Below are 24442 nucleotides of genomic sequence, written 5' to 3'. Positions count from 1 at the left end.
CAGCACGCCCAGGTCCCCTGCTTCCTCCTGAATCTACATTTTTCTGTTTTGTCTGAAATAGCCAGGGTCTCAAGAGCTTGCCGTCATACTGCTTCAGAGAAATTAGTAACATTGAGGGGTTCTCATCTTGTACTGTGTGATTTTGGTTATAAGAAGAAATTTACAAAGCTGTTCTTTTTTAATCTTTCCAGCTCTGAAGTTTGGAAGATTGTGTTAATGCTATTTGATACAGAAAATACCTGCGGTAGCGCTTTTCTCCATGTGGTGAGTTCGAATAAGTCAGTGCCACCCCAATCAGGTGCCTTCTGTCGAAGACATTCCGAATTCTGTTTGGTCTGAAGTTTGTTTCACTCGACTCTGCATAGGACATGGCATAGAAAAATAATTTCAGTCGCTGCTGCTCTAGATTCACAGGCTTCAATATCATACTGCTATCCTGAGTAATACCACGGAGAAATACTGTTTTGGAGTTACTAAAGAATTACCCCCTGACACCTCCATTCACCCCAGCTGTTGGCAGACCCAGCCCCTTGCGGTTGTGTGTCTGGGGCCTCCATCTCTGTCAGCTGCTGCCTTTCTCGACTCCCAGGAGCCACCCCAGTCCTGCCACAGGGCCCCCTCCATCCCCAAAGTCACTGTCAGAGCCTGTCCTGTGCACTGAATCCTCTTCATGCTTCGAGTCTCTCTGCCTGTCCTTGAGCTGACATCTAGACCTGTATTTAAAGGGCTCATCCCATGAGCAGAGCCTCCGTATCTGAGGGTCAGCTGATTTCGAGGTTTAACACCTGCAAAGTCCCTTCCCTGCCATACCTAGACTAGTGATTCGCTGTATCACTGAAAAGCCAGTGTGTACCAGGGGTGGGGATCTTGGTCTGGGAACCCGTTCAGTACTCTACCACCAAAGCCAGTTTATTTATTTGTTTTAGTAACAGAAAACTTTCAGAGACATTTTCAGAGGAAGAAGGTTTAGGAGGATTAGAATGCACAGAGATAGGAACTTAGGGAGAGACTCCGAGGTTGGGTCCTGGGCAGCCATGCCCTTCTCTGCCTGTGGTCCCCACCTGGGAGGACGGGATCAGGGAGCGGGGCTTATGTGGCTCAGGGTCCTCAGTTCCCCGTGGACGGGACTGAGTGAAAACAGTCCGATCTCTCCTTTGACCTGGTTCACCTTGTCATGCTCCCTGTGCCTCAGTGTCCCCACGCAGGAGCTGTCAGCTTTCAGGATTCCTAGGACGGTGACACAGCGGTCAGCAGACGTTCAGTTGGTAGACCTGCTCAGGCATACAGTCGGCGCTCAGCACACGTCCTTCCCCCTGCCCTTCCCTCTGGATGGAGTCCTCCGGTCAGATCAGATAGTAAAACCCAGCTTTAATGCAGGCACTGTGGAAATTGCAAACTTCTCATGTTTTCCTGTGGTGGGTGTCCATGAGGCAGAGGAGAGAAATTCGGGCCTTGAGGAGCCTGGGGGTGTTGCCCCAAGCTTCCCCTCCCTGTCCCCCACAAAATTCCTTGAGGTCTCAACCCCGCCCTGCACATTCTGTATTATGCTCCTCATCTAGGTATGTCCTATTAGTGTCAGAACTAGGGTTTTAATGACCCGCTAGATCCATTCACCTCCCCCCACCCACCCCCGGGAGGTGTGTGCTTCCTTCCCGTTGCTGCTTCTCAGGCCTCAGGGCCAGGCTGAGGCTGGCGGACACCCTGGGTGACGTTGGAGGAGGCGTCCCCTCCGGGTTCGGGCAGGCTGCGTGCATCACTGCCAGCCCCGCTCGCCCTGCCCTGGGGCCGGCTTTGCTGGCATGTCCCCACACTGCAGTCCAAGAAGCACCTCTTGGTCAGGTCTCTGCGCCGGGCCCAAGCCTGCCTGCGGGCCGCTGCACCCAGGACCAGGCACCAGCGCCTCTCAAAGGGAACGGAGGCCTGCCGACCACATGCCACAGCCCCGACACTGCCGAGGCCCGGCTGACAGGAGTGACGGGCTCTCAGATGTCGTCACGGGAAAGCACGTGTCTGCTTCCAGCCCCTAAGCTTCGAGCCTGGAGAGCCGCCAGATAAGGAGATGATCCCCAATCGGTTAATTACATGGGCAGACGCCCCCCACCAGCCGCACTCCTCACCCCACCCTGGGCGGGGCAGACTCCTCTGAAAAGGATTACAGATGTGCTTCCCTCGCCTACCCTTCCCCCATCTTTTTCTCTTTGCACCCTCTCAAGCTCGATACAATGTATCTGATCTCCCATGACACATACTGACAAGGTTTGAGACAGCTAGCCAAGAGCAGTGTGAGCTCTCAGAAAGGGTGTCTGCAGTCAGGATGGTTACATTGGAAAATAAATCGCAATTTATATGACTGAGAATGTCCCTCGTGGAACACTCTGACAGTCCTTTCCTTTCAGTCTATCTTCCTGAGAATGGGTAAGTGCTACCCTCCTGAAATGTGCCTTTTTAAAAATTTTTTATTTATTTATTTTGAATGCTCTGAATATCAGTGAAGCAGTTGCAGTTTTGGGGCCATGAAAGGTGGTTCAAGAATGCAACTGACAAGCAGCAATGCCCCCCAAAATGAACAATACCAATGTAGAAGAGTCCAAAGATACTATATGTAGGATACATGCACACATATGTGTGAACATATACACACACATGCGTGCACATGCTCTTTTTTTTTTTTCTATTATATGAAGACTTACAGACTTATGGAACCAAGAAAATTCTAGGGAGCCATCTCTCTTCTGCCCACCTGCCCTTGGGCTAAATGACAGTAAATTATCCAAGAAAATTGACTTGTTATCCGATCTGAATAATACCCCTTGGAATTAGGAGCTGTCTCTGAGTGTGTCCTGGTTGACAGATATGATGTCCACAGATGCCAACAGCTCGTTCTTGAGGTGGATTGTAAACACAAGCACGATTCATTCCGCTCCTCCCACACACTCGTGCCCCTGCCTGTGATGCCTTAAGCCTCCCTTCAGAAGGCAGAGTTAGGACTTCCCTGGTGGCTCAGTGGATAAGAACCTGCCTGCCAAGGCAGGAGACATGAGTTCGACCCCTGGCCCAAGGGAAATCGTATGTGCCATGGAGCAGCTAAGCCCATGGGGCACAGCTGTTGAGCTTGTGCTCTGGAGCCCGGAAGCCACACCGCTGAGGGTGCACACCACAGCCGTTGAAGCCTGCACCCCTGGGGCCCATGCTCTGCAGCAGCAGAAGCAACTGCAGTGAGAAACCTGAGCACTGCCTCCCGAGAGGAGCCCCGCTCGCCACAAACAGAAGAGCCTGTGCATCAGTGAAGACCCAGCACAACTGAAAATAAATAAATAATAGATAAAATTAATTTTTAAAAAAGGCAGAGTCAGCGTCTTCACCCCTTGAATCATCAGGCCTCCCAGAACCTGCTTTGGCCTTGGGGCACTTGTAAACAAGGACACAACCAGAGGCTTGCAAAGTATTTCCACATCAGTACTCGCCTGCTCGCTCCTCTGGAACCTTCCACATCTGGGCTCATGTAAGCCCAGGCTGGCCTGCTGGGTGGTGAGAGACACACAGCCGCATGGCGGCCACCTGGCCCTGACCGCGAGCCAGCCAACCCCGGGTCAACATGGCCTTGTTGACAGCCGAGCTTCGCCCAAATTGCCGACTCATCAAATCAGGGGCTAAAAAAAAGTTGCTGTTGTTTTTTAACCACACCTTTGGAGGATGCTTGTTTGCACAGGAAAAGTCAGCAGAGACTGTCCATACGAATTTGACTCTTCACAGGGTATTTTAAAGCACGATGGATTGCTATGGGCCTAGTACGTGAGAGAAGTCAAGTAGTTGGTGAGTGAACCGCTGCTGATGCCTTGGAGCAAGTGCGTTCTATCTCAGGAAGCATGACCGTTCTGTGGAGGAAGTTATGGGCTCGGCGGGTATTCAAGAAGCAGAGAATCATTGCAAAGTGTGTCCATCCTTCACAGGGGTCACGTACGAGGGTCCACGGGAAGGGGCAGGGAGTGGGTGTTAGCACTCCAGCTCCCTTGACCCATGCCCCTTCCTTCCTGTGAGCACATGCCTCTCGGGATGTAGTCTGTGAATAGTGGTGGTGGTAACGGCACTGATAATGTCATGCTGCTGCTGCTGCTGTCACTTCAGTCGTGTCCGACTCTGTGAGACCCCACAGACGGCAGCCCACCAGGCTCCCCCGTCCCTGGGATTCTCCAGGCAAGAACACTGGAGTGGGTTGCCATTTCCTTTTCCAGTGCATGAAAGTGAAAGTAAAGTCGCTCAGTCGCATCTGACCGTCAGCGACCCCATGGACTGCAGCCTACCAGGCTCCTCCGTCCATGGGATTTTCCAGGCAAGAGTACTGGAGTGGGGTGCCATTGCCTTCTCCTGGTAATGTCATATTGGACATTAAAATCAGAGCAGCTACCAGAATGCTCATAGGAAAGCTCACATTTATCGTGGTTCTTCTGTGCACCAGGCACTCAGCTACATTTAGACTCTCATTCTTCTCCTCTCCCAGGAGGTAGGTGAGCTCACCGTCCCCATTTCTGATGAAGAAACTGAGGCTCAGAGGCCCAGGGCTGCTCCCAGCCCCACCGCCATGACAGACGGCAGCTGACCTGGAGTCCCCATCTCCTGACCCCTGTCTGCTGCCAAGAAGCGGGGTTTGCTCTGTGCCCAGAAGTCCCCATGCCCAGCCCTAATGTTGTTTTGAAGGGTGGCCTTTGCTGCAAAAATGGGGTGCCCCTCGCTGACTGTGGAAACTTCCACGTGGCCCGCACCTTTTCCGTGGCCAAGACGAGGGGAAGGAAAAGCAGGAGAGTTCAGCAGGTACCCTTGCACAGCAGGGGTCTCGCCCGAGGCCCATTACAAGGCTGGAGTGACAGAGAGTGACCGCCTGTGGCTCATCTGTGTCTAATGGGACAGAAACGAGTATCCATGCCCTTTCTCCCCAGCGGCTTGTCTGGGGCCCTTCGAGGCTTATGAATCTTAGACTTTAATGGAGTCTTAACCTCAGCACCGTTCACTGTGCAAGGGTTGTGGGCGGCAGGAGCCTATGTCTTATTTACGAGCCATCCGCGGGAGACACACTCAGGGTGAATGCTCAGCGTTGTATTAATCAGCGCAGAATTCCGAAGTGTGCAGTAATGCTTGTGACCAGATGGTCCTAAAACAGGCCACTCTAACCCAAGCTCGTCCTCTGAAAAGCTCCCCTAAAGAACATCGACTGCACATAATAACTGCCTTGAGCAGGGCCGTAATTTTAGAAAATGTATGAGGCGTGGGATGAACATGCGGGAGGAAAATGGTTCCCACTTATCATGACATTGTCCCTCCAAATGCCTGCTCGGGAAAAAAACAAAACAAAACAATCCTCCCCATGCAAGGAAGCGTGGCAGTACTTAGTCCATTTAGAATCCCTGTGAGTTATTACCTCGAAATTGCCAACCACTGCTTTCTAAATTATATATTAAAACATAAGCCTAGGCTTCCGACTTCTTAAACTCCAGAAACAATTGGCTGTTAGTGACCTGTCACCGTCTTCCCACTAGCTTTCTGCTTTTGCCTTGCAAGTGTAAAGGGCCATCCATAGAAGGGTCTAATCATCTTAACACTGCCGTATTTACACTTGAGGTCTTATTATCCTTCCCTTAGCTGTGTAAACAGATGAATAACCTGTTTGGGACTTACCCAGATGGTGCTTGCTACAGACTTCAGGAGGTGGGAGGGGGTTCTGTGTGAGCCTCCCAGGTATGTTTATTACAGGGGAGCGGAACTCCTCCCAGATAAGCCACCAAATAGGCAGCTTTGTCAGAGGAGCCCTCAGGTTTGCAAACCATTGTTTAAAATTATAGGAGACCTTGGGACTTTTTAGGAAGGAGTCCTGTGTGCAGATTTTCCTCAGGCAAATGCGCTGTTCCCATGGAAAGAATCAGACACAGCAAAGTATTTCATCTTCTCTCTCTGCTGTGAATAAGGGCTTCCCTGGTGGTTCAGACAGTGCAGACCCCACCTGCCCATGCAGGAGACCCAGGTTCGATACCTTGGTTGAGAAAGTCCCCTGAAGAAGGAAATGGCAACCCATTGTAGAAGTCTTGCCTGGAAAATCCAATGGACAGTGGAGCCAGGCAGGCCACAGTCCATGGAGTCGAAGAGTTGGACACAACTTAAGGACTGAAACCACCACCACCATTATGATTAAAACAAGTGGGTGTGTTTCCTGTGCATCAAAGCAGTTTTCCTTGATGAAACCTCGAATTTCCTATTGCTGTTCAAGTTTGACATCCACATCCGGGTTCGTTTGAAACTGTCAACCATTTTATTGGCATTTCTAACTATGCGCTTTTCAATTGGTCATTATCTTTTCGTTTGCAATTTACCTTTTCATGAGCAATTGGGGAAAAAAAAGATTTAAAAAAATGTTATATGTTAATGATTTCTTTCCTAACTGCAATTTTGTCAGCTCCGTTTTGTACATATATGATTATGAAGCAATTTGCATGAAATTTACACCTTTTCAAATTTCGAAAATTGCCTTGTTGAGAAAGAACCCCTGCACTTCCCAATACCACACTGATTAATCACAGTTATAGAGTAGACATAACATTTTTATTAAACTCTCAGTGAGCAGGAAAATTAGCACTTCCTGCAATAACGATACTAATTTCATTAGGGAACGTTTTCATTTATAAAGTGCTTCTTCCTTATCTTGAACCTTTTATCCATACCTTATTGACCAAAGAGAGGGCATTTCTTTGTGCACAGGTAATAAACCGTATTTGGGATATGATGTGACCTCACTGACAAGCTCCTCCTTCTGACCGATCATCTTCCTTCACCATAAATATCCATCGGTACCTCTTGTCATGTGCTGTTCCTCGAACTTCCTCTTTGTATTTCCAATATAACGAGATGGTTTCCATCCTTACACACTTATGGGATGGTTATTGGCAAGACTGAAACTCTAAAGCTATCAGGTGGACATAAAGATAAAGAAAATAGAGTCTTCTGTTGATTTATTTCCATGTAGTTTCTTTAGTGGATGCTTATAGTAAAGAGGAAATGAGTAGAATCCAGGAAAGATTTGTGATCCTGTTGGCCTTGGGAGAAATTGATCCCCTTGGCAGGAAACTCAAGGGGGAAACCAGGGAAGTGGCGGTGATGACTGCTGAGTTAGGAATCTGGAGTCCTAGTCTTTTATTTACATAGACGTGAAGTGAAGTCGCTCAGTCGTGTCCGACTCTTTGCAGATCCCATAGACTGTAGCCTACCAGGCTCCTTTGTCCATGGGATTTTTCAGGCAATAGTACTGGAGTGGATTGCCATTTCCTTCTCCAGGGGATCTTCCCAACCCAGGGCTCGACCTCGGGTCTCCTGCATTGTAGACAGACGCTTTACCATCTGAGCCACCAGGGAAGTCCATTTACATATAAACTCGTGTATAACCCTTCAGGTCCACTGCAAAGCCTTCCCTGATACTCAGTGGTGGATGAACTAATGCAACAGTTGTTTATTTACCAACATCGCATTAGACACGAGGTGCTATTCAAGGTGCTGAGGATACAAGTGTGAACCCCCTGGGCAAGCAGGTGCTTCTCCTCACAGGGTTTGCATTTCAGTTGTGGGAGGATGTTGGCAGGCAAGAAACAAGTCAAGGGCTAAATAAAATGCCTTTGATGGAGATGCCTGTTCAGAAGGAAGGTCAGAGCTGGCTTGTGGAAGGCTGCCCAGTTGACATTGAAGTTGAGGCTTCACTGGTAAGAAGGTTTCACGAATGTGAAGAGCCAGAGGAAAGGTGTTTCAGGCAGAAGGAACCGAAAGTGCAGAGGTGCCCTGTGAAGGCAAACGTTGCCTTGTTGAAGAGATGGCATTGAGCAGAGAGTTCCTTCATCTGCCCTGCGATTTTTAAATTTAGAATTGAGGTCTGTGCTTGATGTGAAATATTGATCCTTTCTTTGTGTCTGAGTGGGCTGGGAAAGCTGTGTTATTCAAAGCAGAAGAGAAATGTACATTTCTGAATGCCCAGGAGGAGAGGGGCAGTGATGCTTTCTGAGTGTTAGGAGTACAGGCACTCTTCTCCTTTTGTGTCCGTTGTTTCTTTTTTTTAATTTGTAGGTAGCTTTTTGTGTGCCTGCTATGTCTTAGAGAGATAAGTGACTCCCTCAAGGTCACACTGCCAATATTCTTGGGAACCAGGATCAATCATATGTGATTTTGTGAAATTTTCCATTTTATCTGTCTATCTATAATATAGTAGTCAAGAATCCCCCTGCCAACGCAGAAGATGTAAGAGATGTGGGTTTGATCCCTGGGTCAGGAAGATCCCCTAGAGAAGGAAATGGCAACCCACTCTAGTATTCTTGCCCGGGAAATTCCATGGACAGAGGAGCCTGTCAGGCTACAGTCCATAGAATCGCAGAAAGTCAGACATGACTGAAGTGACTTAGCACATACGTACAGGCATTGCATCATAGTGAAAGTTTAAATATATATATTTGTGATTTTGTGAAATTTTCCATTTTCTATATATAAATGTATATAATATGTATTATCTATTATATGTTATAAATACATATATTTCCCATTATATAGAAACATACAGTGAAGTATACTCACACACATATATATACACAGGGTGGATTCTTTTATCGGCTGCATTAATGACTTTTCCTTGGCTTATGTCTTATTTTGTCAACTTGATATATAGATGTTAAGGGGCAGCACCTACCTGTCTTATGATTCTGAATGTCCTGCTGAGAGTGCCCTACTATGGAAAACAGTCTCATGCTCATCAGTCTTCAGGCAGTGCAATGAAAACAAAAATGGAAAAGGGTGTCGTGCTCACTAGACAGTGTGCAATTCTTGCAGTTCTGCAATCTCATAGTTCCCATGGGTCAGGAGCCTGGGCCTGACTTAGCTGGCTCCTCTGCCCACGGTCTCCACGGACTGCAGTCAAGGTGTCCGCCAGGCTGTGTTCTCATGCAGGAGCTCGACTGGGGAAGTATACGCTTCCAAAGTCACCCCCCACCGCTGAGGTCACAAAGTCCACTTACGGGTGGACTCCCTTTTACTGAGCTGTCTCCAGGCCCCTGGCTTCTTGCTGACTGTAGGCTCTGGGCTGGAGCCCTTCCCTCAGCTCCTGGAGGTTACCCTCAATTCCTCAATGCCACCTGCAGTTCCTTTACCACATTGGCTTTCTCAAGATAGCAGCAAGACCCTAGAGCAAGTCATATATAACATAATGTCATCTCAGGAGTGTCATCGGGTCACCTTGACCATATTCTACTGGGAAGAAGCACATCCCAGATCCTGCCCACACTCAGGGAGGCAAGTACCCACAGGTGTAAACACCAGGCAGGGACCCTCTGGAGCCTCGGTAGACTCTTCCCACAGCAACTGGGATGCCCTTGCTCTTCTTTGCTGCTGCAGTTAATGTCTGCATCTCAAGCCCAAATCTGGCCCAGGCTGTCTATACTTGCTGTCTCTCTGGGACTGGCAGAGAAGACAGCAGTCTCCGGGCCAGATCTGCCTTCCAAAGCTGCCACCTAAAGCCTTCAAGTTAAAGCAGGGAGATTTTGAAGAAAGACTTTGCCTGAGTTCAGTGCACTCCCCAGGCCTCTTTTCAGCAGGGATGAGAAGTCACCTGTAGACTAGTTCCGCCCCTGGAGGTGAGGACAGAGTACAGCACAGCCAGTCTGGCTTGGTGTCCCTGGGGCTTCTCAAGTAGGTGTTTAGGAAAGATTTGTTTAGAGGACAGCAGACTCTGATTGGCTTGTCTCCACAATATGAGATGTCCTGAGAGGACAGTGTCAATCAGTATTAGATCCACTACTCTGTGAAGGATGCTCAGAGAACCAGGAGGGTTTCCCACATTGATGGCAGACCCAGATGCTCTGATTTTACCCTATCCTATAATATCCATGATATTAGCTTTGCTTTGGCATGGGGCATTGGATTTTTCTCCACTGCTTCCTTCAAGTCAAACATTTGACAAAAATTTCGGGAGCACCTATCACGTGCTTGGCACTGTTGTAGATCACGATGCTGTTTTGAAAACATAACCTTTTTTGAAAACATAGCCTTGATTTTGGACAAGCACACTGCATACATTGCTGTCTTAATTCTTAACACTCTGAAGAAGAATTTCATCAAATCACAGTAACTCCATTTATTTTTAACCCCACATGGTGAAGTTATCAACTTTTGATTTCCTTATACTCTCTGATGGAAAACGCCTAGATAAATACTGCAAGGGACATTTTTAAGCATGTGAAAAAAATCAATTTTCATAAGGTTACATCTTTTACCTCTTTATATAAAACATGGTGTATTAAAAGAGAGATTAAATTTTACTCTGTGGAGTAGAATGCAAACACAAAATTATTTTTTCATTTTTCAGAATATGCCACTGGATTATCATTTATTTATGAGGCTTTTTTTAATCTAGAATATATGGAAATCTTTTCTTGAAGCACAATGTAATATTGAATTTGGAATGTTGTCTGACAGCTTCCCTCGTGCAGTTGCAATAGAGTGATTCTCCCGTATGAATTTTTAAAATAAATTTCAATATATTCTGCATTTGAAAGGGAAGAAGTAATCACCATGATCTTGGGGAATCTTTTAAATGGCCTCCCTTCCAGTTCTTCTATGTGTCACCAACTTTTCTGCAATGTATAATGTTCCCAAGATTTTCCAGAACTCATAAGATGTTCAGTTGTCTTCTTTTGGATAAAATGTATATCCAACAGTTGAAGTTCTCCTCCCAAAAGACATTGCTCTCTGTTCAGAATAGACCGCTGATGTGATTTTTGATTTTGCCTTTTTCATATTTTTCTTATTTGGAGCCATTGGGCTTGACAGGTACTAATATTCCTCATTATCCACAAAGCAGGTGTCTTTCTATATTGGTCTCTTTAAATGCATGTGCTGAAGGTGGGAAACTGTGGGATCAGGGGCCTAGAATGTGGGTTTGAACATCTTGCTCCTTTCTCAGGAATGTTTCCTATGTCTGTCCCTCTGCTGCTGTATCCACACTTCCTGTCTGCTCACTTTTCCATCGCTGGACCCTTGTCTTTTTCATCCCATCTTTACTCTGTGCTATTGATGGGTAACAGATCACCCCAAAAGGAGTGATGAGTCCATTACAGACTCAGGATGCAAGTGACGAGTTGGGGCCTGTCCTTCCCGTGGTGAGAATCTGAGCTCCTGATGCCTCAAGTGGGCTCGACTTGGGGTCAGCACAGCGCATCACTTTCATAGACATTTCACTGGCCAAAGCCAACTTTAGGTGGTGAATTTTACACCTTCCACAGAGGTGGGAGGACCAAAAGTGAGTATTTGCTGAATAGACTTTCTGTCTAGTCTTTTAGATTTACTTCATATACATAAAGTATGCTTTTATGGCATTAAATACAAACGTTTTCATGTCTTGTTCACATGCTAGCCTTCCTCAGACTAGAGTCTCCATCAGTTGTCCCCTAGTTCTCTTCCTGCCCCTGTGTGAGCACAGGTGCCCTGAGACCACCTCATAGTTGAGCTGGCTCACCTCTCACCCAGGCTCGAATTCACCAAGAGGGAGGTTCAAACCTCACTGGGAGTGACTCCTCACTTTGGAGTCAGACCTGCTGGAGTTTAACTCCATACTCTTCTACTTCCCCGCTTTGTGACCTTGGAAAATTTACTTAACCTTTCTGGACTTCAGTTACTAAAGCATTTAAGTGGAGATGATTGTGTTCCATTTTCATGCTTTGCACCCCCACTTTAGATAAGTCCTACTTCATGGCTTTAGAATGCCATGTGCTGGCCCTCTTTTTGCGTTACCCTAACTTCCTTGGTGGAGAAGGAAATGGCAACCCACTCCAGTGTTCTTGCCTGGAGAATCCCAGGGACGGGGGAGCCTGGTTGGCTGCCGTCTATGGGGTCGCACAGAGTCGGACATGACTGAAGTGACAGCAGCAGCAGCAGCTTCCTTGGAGAAGCTGCCAATTGTGAAAATCTGTCACAAGGGAATGGCAGCAGTGTGACTTTCACTTTAGCACAGGCACAGGTGACCTTGTTTGGCTTGTGCCATTGGTAATTTAGTTTCAGGCTCTCAGTTTGACTGAATGTACTCAAATACAGCTTTACATCATTTGTACCCTCCTGGCCACTGTTCTTCCTCAACAGCCAAGACTTGGTAATTATTATTTTCACAAGAACATTTGTCCCGTGGGTCTAGATTTCAGAGGGAAATAAATACACAGCCTTTGTTCATGTAGACACTTCATTATATAGCCAGGCATGCATTATTGACCATCCACTTCAGAAAGTACTTGGACTGTCTGACCTTTACATTGGACAAAGCTTTTGTGGATGGTTTCTTGCTTTTTCGACAATTAAGAATAGTCTCATGGCATTAGTTTCTTACCATTCAGTAATTTGGAGTATGTATGAATACACCAGATCCATGTATACAGTCCCGATGGCTGGCTGGATAGATAGATATGTAGTTGTTATGAACTATGTGAAAGAAATTCATTTCCAGCTATGGGTCATTTGGAAAAAATCAATATGATACATCAACGTTATAAGTAAATGAAAATGAATGCAACCTCATGGTTTTCTGAAAGCCTGGTTTTCTGTGTGGCTTTCAGAATTGCGTCTCTGACACTTACAACATGTATTATCTCTTGCAGAATGCTTGTTTGTAAACCAGTTTCGTGGTGAGGGTGCGTCCCCATAAATGGATATCATCTGTAACACTGTTCCAGCTTTGTTGATTGTTAATATACTTATGATATATCTTGCTCTTCAGAAACCTGCACCACAAAAAAAGTCACAACAGTAGGATGGTCACATCATCATCCTCTTCTGCATTTTTTCTTTTTTGGCTTTTTCATACTTTTGGTTACTTTCCGTTTTTGTATTGTCAAGAGTTTTATCATATTTGCTTGCTTACCTCACTCCTGTATTTTTTGGAGCTTTAAAAAAAACAATTTAATGGTTTGACAATAATTATGAAGTTCTTGCTGTATGGATATTACAGTATTAAGCGCTAGGAATAAAGGGATGGGTTTTACTTTGGTCTTAAGGAATGTACAGCTCAGTCAAAGGGATAGATAGGTTCAGCTCTGCTGCAATTTATTTAACTAAGTGTGCTTCAGAGTAAGAAGTGGGAGGGAGAGGCAAGGCGGGCTTCCAGGAGGAGGTGGTATCTCTCCTAAGCTTAATGGCTAACCAGGATCCCCAGTCAGGCAAAGGGAGGGATGACTACTCAAGCAGAAGGACCAGAGGAGGGGAGAGTATGGGATTCTCAGAGCCATGCAGGTATGTACTGTTAACCAAATATACACCCTGGGGTAGGAAGGAGCAGAAGATGAGGCTGGTGAGGAAGAAGAGTCTCAAGAGAAGGCTCGAGATGTCCAGTGGGACCATGGTGATGGAGTTTCAGTTAGGAGGGAAGCCAGCCTGGCTGTCCCTAAGCTTCAGAGTCTACAATCTGAGAGTTGTTGAGGTCTGGGAGACCCTCTCCCCCTAATCCATTACAGATGGGGAAACAGACTGAGAAATATTTGAGTTCCCACCTCTACAGAAAACAAACCCCATCGACCTTGCAAGGTAAGGGAAATAAGGTAGTAACAGCTTTAAATCCCTTATCGTCATCTCTGGACTCTAATAGTGCTTGAAAAATGTCCATTTCTCCTCCGCTTGAACTAAGACTGCCTTGAAGACTCCCTGAGACCCACGGAGAGTGTTCCTGTTTCACACAACACCGTAGACTTCAGCTGTGTTCGTTAAAACTCCAGGGCTTGTGAAGGAGCTTTCTAAATACAGCAGTGTTTGAGGCACAGCAGTGTTTGAGGCTCAGCAGCTGCCAAGAGGAGAAGGCAACGGCACCCCACTCCGGTGCTCTTGCCTGGAGAATCCCATGGACGGAGGAGCCTGGTGGGCTGCAGTCCGTGGGGTCGCTAAGGGTCGGACACGACTGAGTGACTTTACTTTCACTTTTCACTTTCACGCATTGGAGAAGGAAGTGGCAGCCCACTCCAGTGTTCTTGCCTGGAGAATCCCAGGGACGGGGGAGCCTGGTGGGCTTCCGTCTGTGGGGTCACACAGAGTCAGACACGACTGAAGTGACTTAGCAGCAGCAGCAGCTGCCAAGAACTCTGTGCTTACTCTTACGTGTGTGTGTGTGTGTGTGTGTGTATGCGCGCGCGTGCGTGCGCACGCCCACATGCTCATGCTCACTTGCTTTCTCCATCAGACTGCAAGCTCTTTAGAAGCAAGGGTCGTATTTACTATTGTTCTTTTCTTTGGCTAACGATGGATTTCAATTAATGATCACCACCGATGGTTGTCTCTGTGATCCCAAATAAATAACATCTCCTTGGAACCAGGTTTGGCCCTTCAGGAGCGAGAGCAATCCTGGCAGTTGTCCAGAGTTGTTAGCCAGTGGTCCCATGATGCACAGATTGCCCAGTGGAGGGAGGGGCCAGACCAAGTGGCACAAACATGGTTTCTGTAGCATGAGTGTACTTTTCTACAGCTCTAGCTGTGGAATCTGAAAGCTCTGGGATTAGTAGATTGTAGAGGCGGCTAGTGACACTGATTTGCAGAATCAATGAAAAATGGAAAGTTAAAATTCAGCTCCATGGTGGCAGTGGGGAGAAAACGGCGAGGGAGGGCAGTCTTCTGTGAAAAGCTTTTCTAATTATTATTCATTTTATAATGCCATTTATTAGGGCCTTCATTAGAATGACTTCTTCTCTTAACCCCACCCCAAACATTCCTAGTGATTTCTTTCGTTAACATCTGCAAAACCAGATAGTGCTTCCTGGCCACAACTCTAGGTTGAGTAGGGTGTCTGATCTTTGCCCGGTGAGTCTAATTTTATGGAAATCAGCCACTGCTCATATTAGAGTTGGTTTGGTGTTTTGTTCTTTTTTAATTTAAAAGATTCCTTGGTCATTTTCTGTTTTTTAAATCAGAATTACGCATCTTTTCATGTACAGGATATGGCATGTTATAACAAGTATTTTAAAAAATATTTACAGTTGTGATCTTACAAAAGGAAAAAGTTACGTATGGTCATTTGAACTAATTGCTGAAATGACACTACATTAATTAGATAATTAAGGGTCTCAAGCATGTGGCCATTGTATTCATTGGGCTGGAAGCCAACATTTTCTATAGCTGAGAAAATGGGTTACCATAATTCAAAATTCAATTGCTGTACCCTGTTTCATATGAATAGATAATACAGAATGAGTCTTAAATCTGGATTGGAAAAACTAACAGGACCTGGTTTTATTTTAATTGAGTTTTAAAGCACTTCTAGGCCATTTCTTTGTCTTTAAAATTTAACCCTTCACGGTTCTGACTGCCCGCCTGCCAATCTTGTCCATTGCATGCCCATGGTAATGATCTTTCCAGATTTACTGTGAACCCTAAGAATATATTCTTTAAACCAGAAAGTGCCTAGAAACATGACGCCCAAGTCTCTTTAGCCCTCCCCTCCCCTACCTCATCAAGCGTAAGTGTTCTCCATGGTTTGAACTAGTTTATAACAGTGTGTTTGCTAGGTGCCTTAACTTATCAAGGTTATTTGTCAGGAAAATTGCGTCCTGTAACACCAGGTTCGGTACCTTTAGGTGACAGGGCTTAATACAAAAGTTTTCCCCATACCAACTAGCAGTGTAAGTTGATTTCATATCCTTTTATTTTATAAAGTTTCACTTATCAGGTTTGTCACCCTCCATTTGAAATTAAAATGTGTGGTCTGCACATGACCTCAGAGCAACTGACCCCCAAATCTAATCACTCCCAGCCTCTGGGAAAATCGACAAATATGTCAGGTATAACTTGGAGCATCCAAACACTGCTTTAAATATTTCATTTGCAGGCAGGAAAGGATCGTTCTCAGGCCAGTCCTCCAAGAAGGAGCACTGGGCGTACGAATACCTTTGGTTTTCTGCTCCCTAGTCGGCACTCATCATCGACGGTTTGTATGAGCAGAGAACCTACACTTACATGTTCCGCACGAGTGAGGTATTGATTGAACACACAGCCAGAATGGCCAGAGTATGTCAGCTGAGAGTAAAAGTAGAGTAAGGTCTATTCTTTTGATAGCAAATGCTGTCGGCTTATGTTACATTTGTCGTCTGAGGTTACCACTGAATGCAGATGAAAATGTTAATCCTCTCAACACTGATGAACCTGTGGCATCAAGCAAGTTCTCTGTAACTAGGAAGTATCAGTGCTTGCTTCCATGCAAGATTTATTCAATCAAAAGTCATATTCTTTATGAGTTGACCTTGATCAGTGTGCCAACAGTGTCTTTCAGTGTGTAAGGAGAGTTTGGAAATAGGGACCTATTCCACTTTATGAAACACTACACATAGTTCTTGTATTTGTCATTATTTACTGACTACTGACCACATTCACAGAAATATCATCGTCCCATTGGTAGTTGACTAGTCCAGCCTCAATCCAGTGTGTTTCTCTCTGCTGGGTCATTTCTGGTAGGTGAAAAATGAGCCCTGCTTAGTAGTAAGCTTGTTATTATGCAAAGCGATAGTTCTCAGAAAACTCTTTGAAATGTTGAGCCAGACTCTGGCTCCCAACTCCTCTCATCCACAGATCCTTACCTTACCCCTGACTGCAGAAAGTCCTGATGGCCTGCTGTTTGGTAGGTTAATAATGAGAGGGTGTTCCCCTGACGTTGAAGAGGGACCTTCTCTGTGCCTGGACTCTGCTTGCTCTGAGGACATAGTGAGGATGCAGAGAAGGGCCTTGTGGCTGGCTTGTCCCAGCCTTCAGCAGAGATTCGGTGGCAGACATTTAACCTACTGAGGTTCCACTGCAGATGAGATAGTCAAGGGCTCACCTTGGGCTGGTGGCTTGCTCCTTTTTCCTCACTGAGCAGAGGTGTCAAAGCAGAAGAATATCGTTTATTTTTGGCATCTGTGCCCTCGTGTCCTGAGTTGGAGCATCTTGAATGTGAAGTGTTCATGTGAGTTGTATAATAACCTGGCCAACCCAGGCTGCTGATTTAACTGGAGGTTCAACCAGTGGAATGGATCTGAGCCCGTGCTAGAGCAAATGCCAGCTCTCTCAGACAGAGCCAGTGCCAAAGGGTATGTTGGCATTTCAGGAGTAATCCTGACAATATTCACATCTGCTTTATTCACCAACTGTAGGATCAAGTGCATCAGTGTCAGCTGAGACCCATTCCAGCATTTTCTGAGGAGTTTTGAATCACTGTGAATCCAATTAGAGGAGTTTGTTGCTTTTTTGTTTCGCTTTGTTTTTCTGAAGCAGAATCCCAGGTCCTAAAATGGAATAGGAATTGTAGGTTCTATTGGAAGATGTATTTGACAGCGCTCCCTTGGAAGGGAATACCTGGGTCATCTTCCCAAGCGGCAGTTGACTCGGTGACAGCATGATGATAATACAAGTGCCTTTGGTGTCAGAGCATCAGAAGGGGGCAGTCCGGCTCTGGGAGCAGACGCCCTGATCCGGTGTTGGTAATCCAGAGGTTTTTGAGTTAAGTGCTTTTGACACGCAGAATGCAGAGTCAAGGGCGAAGCTGCCTCTTAAATGCTCTTTCTGAGGAGTCCACTGCCGATGTAATTGAGCCTCTCTGGTGAAGAGCTTTATTAGAGCAAAGCTGGTTAGTGCTGCATACCTTTTGGGGGGGGGGTATTTTAGGCATCTTCAATAACTGCTGTGTGACATTGCTGAAGGTCCCCAGCCTTCTTGTTCTCTGACAATTCAAGATGAAAACCCCCCATTGCAGACATGTTGCCTGAGCTTCACTGTGGCCCCCAGCTACCTGTCTCTTCCCTTTGTTATCACAGTTTATCATTATAAAGGTATTTGTATGTGTATTGATAGTGAAGGACAGGGAAGCCTGGAGTGCTGCAGTCCATGGGGTTGCAGAGTTGGACATGACTGAGCAACTGAACAACAATAAAACGTGAATTGCATGTACTTTGTGCCAGGGTTTCAGATCCCTGAGGCCCTGAACCACGTCTGTTTTGTTCCTTTCTGTTCCCTAAACACTAACACAAGGCCTGGCATCATCATCGTCTTTATCATGATCGGTGCTAATATTTGTGGCTGCATACTGTGTCTTGAACACTGTTAAGAGGCCTTCATGTCCATTTTCCCCAACCCTGGCATCAAGAGTCAATAGCAAATTGTATCCCTGATCCTAATATGCTGATTTCCAGCTTTGGGATTTTGCAGCAGGTCACTTAACCTTTCTTCATCAGTGAAACTGGAATAATAATTCCCGTTTGCTGAGTTTGCAGTGAGGATTAAACGTGAGGGTAGCTCTGAGCCCAGCACACAATAGAAGTTCAGGGCAGGTGAGCGGATGGGCTCTTTTTATAGACACTATAAAATCCGGAGTCAGACTGAGAGTTAAGTGGGAGAAGCCAGACAGTTGAAAAGGTACAGAGTAGGAATGCATTAATTTAAAGGTCCAAAACAGCCAGGATGTCTGCCTGTGAGAGGAGGCAGAACAGTGGTTGCCGCTCTGAGGGGTGGGACCCTCTAGGGGGTGGGGGGCACCCTCTGCCAGGCTGGAAGTGATCCCTGATTAGATCTGATGATTACATGGGTGTGTATACACATGTAAAAGCCCAGCAAGCTTCACATCTGTGCCCTTTAGTGCTATAAGCTATATCTCCAAAGAAACTATTTGAGAGAATTTGCCAGTTTCGGGGAGAGTTTTCTCCGGCTTCAGTCTGGGCACAAAATTGGTTTCCCCAATGATCAAGGTACCCAAGGGTGGGAAGGTGACCTTGGAGGAAGGCAGAGGTGACTGCTGGTTGTCTTCTGGGTTCTGCTGAGGCTCGTTCAGGGGCAGGTTATGGATCCATTCCTCAAAACCTGAACCTCAACAAAATTTCTTCAGCTGTGGCCATGTGATCTAAGTATAGTGTCAGATTTACAATGCAGTGATTCTGACTGCCCTGGGCTATTCCTGATCAAAGGGACAGTGTAAGTGGGGTGGCCCATGAAAAGTCCTCTGCACGCTTAGGCCGAATGTCGAGCTGTTCAGGGCCAGGAGGAGCCCAGGCCGTGCGGGGGGGAGCATCCTTGGTGAGTGGGGACCGCTGTTACAGCTGCCGGCCAGGAGACTTCACCTCTGTCGTTTTGGGGACCAGCCTTTTAATTATGGGGTCTGCTCAGGCATCCCTCTACCAGCTCCCCAAGGCTGGATCCACCGATCCCCCCTCCACCCCGCCCAGCTGGCCATCCGCCGGCTCAGGGCCTTAGTTTGAGGTCAGGCAGGCCGCGGGTCCCCAGAAGGCCCCCTGTCTTCCACGTTCCTCCCTCTCTTCTTCATCGTCTGTGGCGGCCTCACCATGTCTCCTTGACTTAAGCAGCTTCCTCTGCGCGTCACTTCACACCGCGGTCTCTTCCTCTGCCTGGCTTAGCCTTAGTGGCCTCCCTGAGGCCTGGCTCCTCTCCCTTCCCGCTCCCCCAGAGGGCAGATGGCCTGCCTCCACCAGCTCTGCGTCCCTGTCAGGCTCTGGAATCTCCTGTGGTCCTGTGCTCCCCTCCCTTCCCCGCCCCGCCAGAAGGCAGATGGCCCGTCCCCCTCATAGGGCAGATGGCCTGCCTCCACGGGCTCTACATGGGCTCCTGGCCTCTCTGTGGTCCTGCGCCCCCCCACCTGAATGCAGGGCTTGCTTCGTCTCCAGCAGTCTGGTCCAGGCGTCCTTGTGCAAGAGTTGCTCCAGGTAACCTGAGGGTCAGACAAGGGTCCCGTTCCCTTGTTTGTGAAATGGAGAGGTGAGACCAGATGTATTGCTCCTCTGAAAGTTTTTTACAGCCAAGTGTTATCGTGGAATGATGAGAACTGTGTATTTATATTGGTCTCGGCACCCTGATCCCTTCTGATACTTGGTCTTTGGCCCCAGGTCCTGACACAGGGCTCCTGAGACCTTGTCACTTCCTTAGTGATGAGCTTCTAATTCCCTTGGAATGTTTCTGGGAGGTAGAAGCATCTTTTGTCCTCACGAGGCAACTGATGGGGGGGCCCCTTCAATGGGGCCTGGTCACCAGAAAGACCAAGCTATGAGTAGAAATGGTAGGCTCACCTTTCATTTTCTGGAGAGATGGGAGGGGCTGGAAATTGAGTTAATAATCCATCTTGCCTGCATGCTGAAGCCACCATAGAAATCCCTGCATTAAAGGTGGGTGAGGGCACTGATGCGCTGGGCGGCTGACACCCCCTGATGCCGAGCGGACAGAGGCTCTGTGCTCCGGTCCTTTCTAGACCTGGCCCTTCATCAGACCTTTGATCTGTCCTTTAAAACAGCCTTGGTGACCACTGGGTGAGAGTACGGAAGCTGGTGTCCTTGGTTATACGAGCCACTCTGGCAAGTTGTGGAACCTGAAAGAAGCTGATAGGACACTTCCGTTTGTCGCCAAGTTAGACAGGAGTTTCGGGGTGAGCCGGGGGCAGCCCCTTGGGACTGAGTCCTCATCCTTCGGGGCTGCTCTAATGCAGCTTATTAACTGTCAGAAGTGAGTGCAGCTGTGGGACACCCAGCCGGTCTCAGAGGTCCGCTCCCTGTGGGATGAACCCTACCCAGCTGCTGTCAGAAGTATGAGCGTGAGAGTAAGGAAAAGCAATTGAGTTTCCTTTCCAGATCATTATTTATCGCTTTTAATATCTATCATGTGCTAGTTGTGTAAGATCAGATGCTATTTCATTCATTATCTCATTTAATTCCCCAACCGCCTTGCAGCATATTTGTCATTTCCCTTTTAGAAATTGGACAGTAGTGACCAGAAAGAGTAACTCACTCAAGGGGATCAAGTCAGAATTCTAATATTTGGAATAGCTGACTTTTATTGAGAGCCTGTTGCGTTGCTTGGGATTATGGTAAACATGGCATATAGATGATATCGTTTTATCTTGACCATAACCCTACAATGGAGATGCCATTGTTGTTTTTACAGGGAGGTTTTGATTTGGAAAAATGAAATAACATGCCCAAGACCGTCCGTCTCTGACTTGTAGAGGCTTACTTTCAGAGTTAGTATTCATTTTGTGTCTACAGTTCATGCCGGCCATTTCTACTGTATGCGACATTGCCATGCTAATACGCTCAATGAGAAATCCCTCCTCCTTAAAAAAAAAAAATCCTGAATTATATTATCCTAGGATTCCACAGCATCTGAATTTGAAAATCCCTACTAAATCATGAGATGATCTAGCTCTTTGATAATGGCAGAGCAGAGTGAGTGTTCATTTTTTAAATTTATATAAATATTTCAGAGAAACCAACAAAATGGAGCCTTGCCCTCTGATAAGAACTTAAAAAAAAAAAAAAATCCAGTGAGTCTCTCTTGGAGTTTTATCATCATCCCATTCATAATTGATTCCAAACTTACATGAATCTTTCAAGATAAGTGTCTTATTGATTATCCTGAAAACAAGCGATCACTTGACGTCCTGAAACTCGCTCAGCGCCCTGCCCTGATTACCGTAAACAGAGCCGTTGATCAGAAGGCCTGTCGTTCTCTTTGGCAGTGAACCCATCAGGCATGCAGAGGCCTCGGCGCAGGGAGCAGAGGGAGCAGAGTGGACCAGACAGCGGGGCGCTCTATTGTGACCCTGCCCCCGTCCACGAGGAGCTGGAGCCAGGCATTCCTGGGCTAGCCGGTGCCGTCCTGGACTGTCCCATGCTCCTCGTACCAGGACTTCTTCCTGGGAAATGTGCAGAAGGCCCCAGTGAGTGCCAGTTCATTGCTGTCAGGAAATGTTAGGTCTCTTAAGTGATATCTTTTTTTCTCCGCACGTTTACTGATGGTTGTGTAAATCAAGTGGGCCTCCCTCTTGGAAACGAGGAGTGTTTACAGGGGACTTAACCTCATCTTCTGTAGCCGTGGCAATTAGATAGAATAGTCCCATGACCCCACAGTGACAGTCGGTGTTGGGTCTGTTTCCAATGTGGCCCCAACTGCATTGCTGTGGGCGGGCCTGGCACACTGCAGGGAGTGTCAGTGATGGTGGGGCGTGGGGCCAGGTTTTCCCTAGGGGCGTTCTCCTGCTCCGGCTAAAGCCCTTGAAATCCTCTCCAGGTGATGAAACCCCCAAACGCAAATGGGCTGTAGGACTGGGCAAACAGAAGGAGGCCTGACTCATGGTTTTTAGGTGCAGATAATGAAGATTCAGGCCATTGCCTTAAATTAGCAGCCTGATTTCCTGAGACTGCTGCTGGTGAACTGCTTTGTTGCTGTCCTGGGGGGACGCGATGGGGCCTCTCTGTACTCTGACGAGCCCAGCTGTCAGGAAGTGCTGGCTCAGCAGCAAAATCCACCCTCTCTTGGACGCGGAAGTGGCTTCTTGACTCGCTTGAAGCAGGTCCTGAACAGGAGTGAGGCTTCTACTACTGGAATCATGAAACTTATCAAAGCCACTGGTAGGATGAGTTAGTTCATTTTTTGGGGTTTTTTTTTTCCTACAATGACACGGAGGATCAGAGAAGGTGAGACCATTCCGTCCCCTGAACGCCTAGCAGTGTTCATCCCTGCTAAGGGTGTCCCGGCACCTCCTCATGCCTTTAACACCTTCCTCACTTCACATCAGTTGATTGAACACCTGCTCTGTAGTACACGCTGAACACGGTGCTGGGGATAAAGAGAAGATGCCCTTAATGGTCCCTGTGGAGGTGTGCAGGCTTCCTATGACGGCCATGGTCATGGTGGAGGAGGAGGAGGAACGGGGAGAACCTTGACCTTCCAGGAGGAAATGACTGCTCCCTACTTTGTCCACCATTCATACTGTTTAGAAGCTGTGCTGCAGGGTCTTTTCTGGGGGATCACCACACTGACACATTAGTTTCGCCTGACCCCTGCCACCTGTATTAGGGTTCTCCAGAGAAGCAGAACTGATGGGATGTAGGTGACTGGCTGGCTGGACACTTCCTCACACGTGTAGACAGACAAATGGAGACCTGCTATAGGAACTGGCACGCGGTTATGGAGACCGAGCCGGAGGACCCCGGGAAGTCTGCGGTGTGATTAAGTCTGAGTCCAGAGGTTTTGCCTTTTTGCTGTATCTGGTCCTCGGTGGATTGGACTGTTCCGTGACCCCCCTCGTGTGCCCCTCGCTGGGACCCTGGACACCGCAAAGAAGCTGCAGTAGAGAGGCTGTTGCCAGAGTCAGTTTCTGGTAACGGTATAAAGATAATGAGTAAATGGATGATAAAGTGCCCAATTCCCTGTAAAACTACAGGCGTATGAAGGCAAGATGGAGCTGAGAGTGTGTGACTCTTCATTTTCCTTTGCCTTCCCCTATTTAACTGTGTTGCAACCTGTCTGTTGGCTTTTTTTTCCCTCTTTCTTTTTTCTGTGGAATAAAAATCCAGGAGGGATTAACCATGATGCCACTTCTTAGCTGGAAGGTGAAAAAAGATGGAAAACTCTAGAGCAAAAGGGTCTTCCTATCAGTTGGTAGTCATTGGAATTTTCTGAAAGGATTTCACTGTTGATGACACCTCCCACCCTACCTGAAATCTGTAATTATCACTAAATTCTGTGTTTACTCCCACGTCAGGTACTGTGTCGGACCTAAGGTTCTGTAAATAAATGAAATGCAGGTCCTGTCTTTAAGGAGAAGGCTTGCAGGCACTCAGTGGAGGATTCCTGAAGGAACCGAGTGTGTTCAGTACTCCCACAGGAGGGCAGCGTGGTGTTTTATTGGTGTGGAAGGCAGAGCCAAGATGGCGGCCGTGGGCAAGAAGAGTGGAGGAAAACGCCCTTTAGTTCGGTCATTTTTGCTGCTCATCGAGGTATTAAAAGCAGATGTTCCAGCTGGGGAAGAGAGAGTAGGTTGGGCAAGGAGAACTGAAAGCACATGATATGTTTTCTCAAATGGAAGCCATTTGATAAGTTGTAATATTAGGTGTTGAGGAACCTTATTCAGGTTTTCTTGGAGTTGATACGTGAAGGCCAGGAGAAATGTCTTGTGATTCATTAAACAGTTTTGAAAGCCTAGGCCTCTGAAAGGAATAGGTCTTGGGAGGGTGCCTCTTACGCAATGAGAGTAAGGCATTGCAAGGTCAGATAGAGGGGATCGCTGTCAGTTCCCATTGATTTCATTGGCAGGATCCGATTTCCAGCAGGCCTTGGTATAAGCCTCGGATGGGAGGTAGCCTGGGATGGCTGCTGAGGAGCCGTTAAGAACTCAGACTGTGGAGTTAGGAGGGCCTAGTTGCTGCAGGTAACAGCCAACACACCTAAGCCTGGGTCTCTCCACGTGTACCAGTTCAGATGGTCTGGGCTGCATATGACAGGAAACTCAACTCGCAGTGGCCACAGTATATGAAAGTGTGTTATCCAGCCTAGTCTGGAGTCCAGAGTGGGGTGGCTAACAAGGTGGCATATTTTGATGTGGCTCCACTTCTCTGAGTGTCAGTCAGCCTCTTCCTCAGTTGTCATCTCCCTCACATTT

General features: G+C 47.2%; 1 protein-coding gene across 6 annotated transcripts in view; it reads left to right on the top strand.

Annotated features, from left to right (window-relative positions):
• Positions 1-24442, top strand: part of WWOX (WW domain containing oxidoreductase) — a 958567-nt gene that overhangs the window by 391395 nt on the left and 542730 nt on the right. Inside the window, exon 9 of one of the 6 annotated variants that reach the window (XM_055413080.2) lies at positions 192-24440. The exons of the other annotated variants lie outside the window; for them this stretch is intronic. Within the exon in view, the coding sequence (XP_055269055.2) occupies positions 192-197 (6 nt within the window). The 3' untranslated portion in view covers positions 198-24440. Of the gene's footprint in view, positions 1-191; positions 24441-24442 lie in introns of those variants that run through there. 6 annotated transcript variants of the gene reach the window in all.

This window comes from Moschus berezovskii, chromosome 22 (genome assembly GCF_049115385.1).
Source record: "Moschus berezovskii isolate FMDL1 chromosome 22, NW_MosBer_1.0, whole genome shotgun sequence".
Taxonomy (NCBI): domain Eukaryota; kingdom Metazoa; phylum Chordata; class Mammalia; order Artiodactyla; family Moschidae; genus Moschus; species Moschus berezovskii.
The sequence above is the reverse complement of the archived record's forward strand: the minus strand, read 5'-3'. Positions and strand labels throughout refer to the sequence as shown.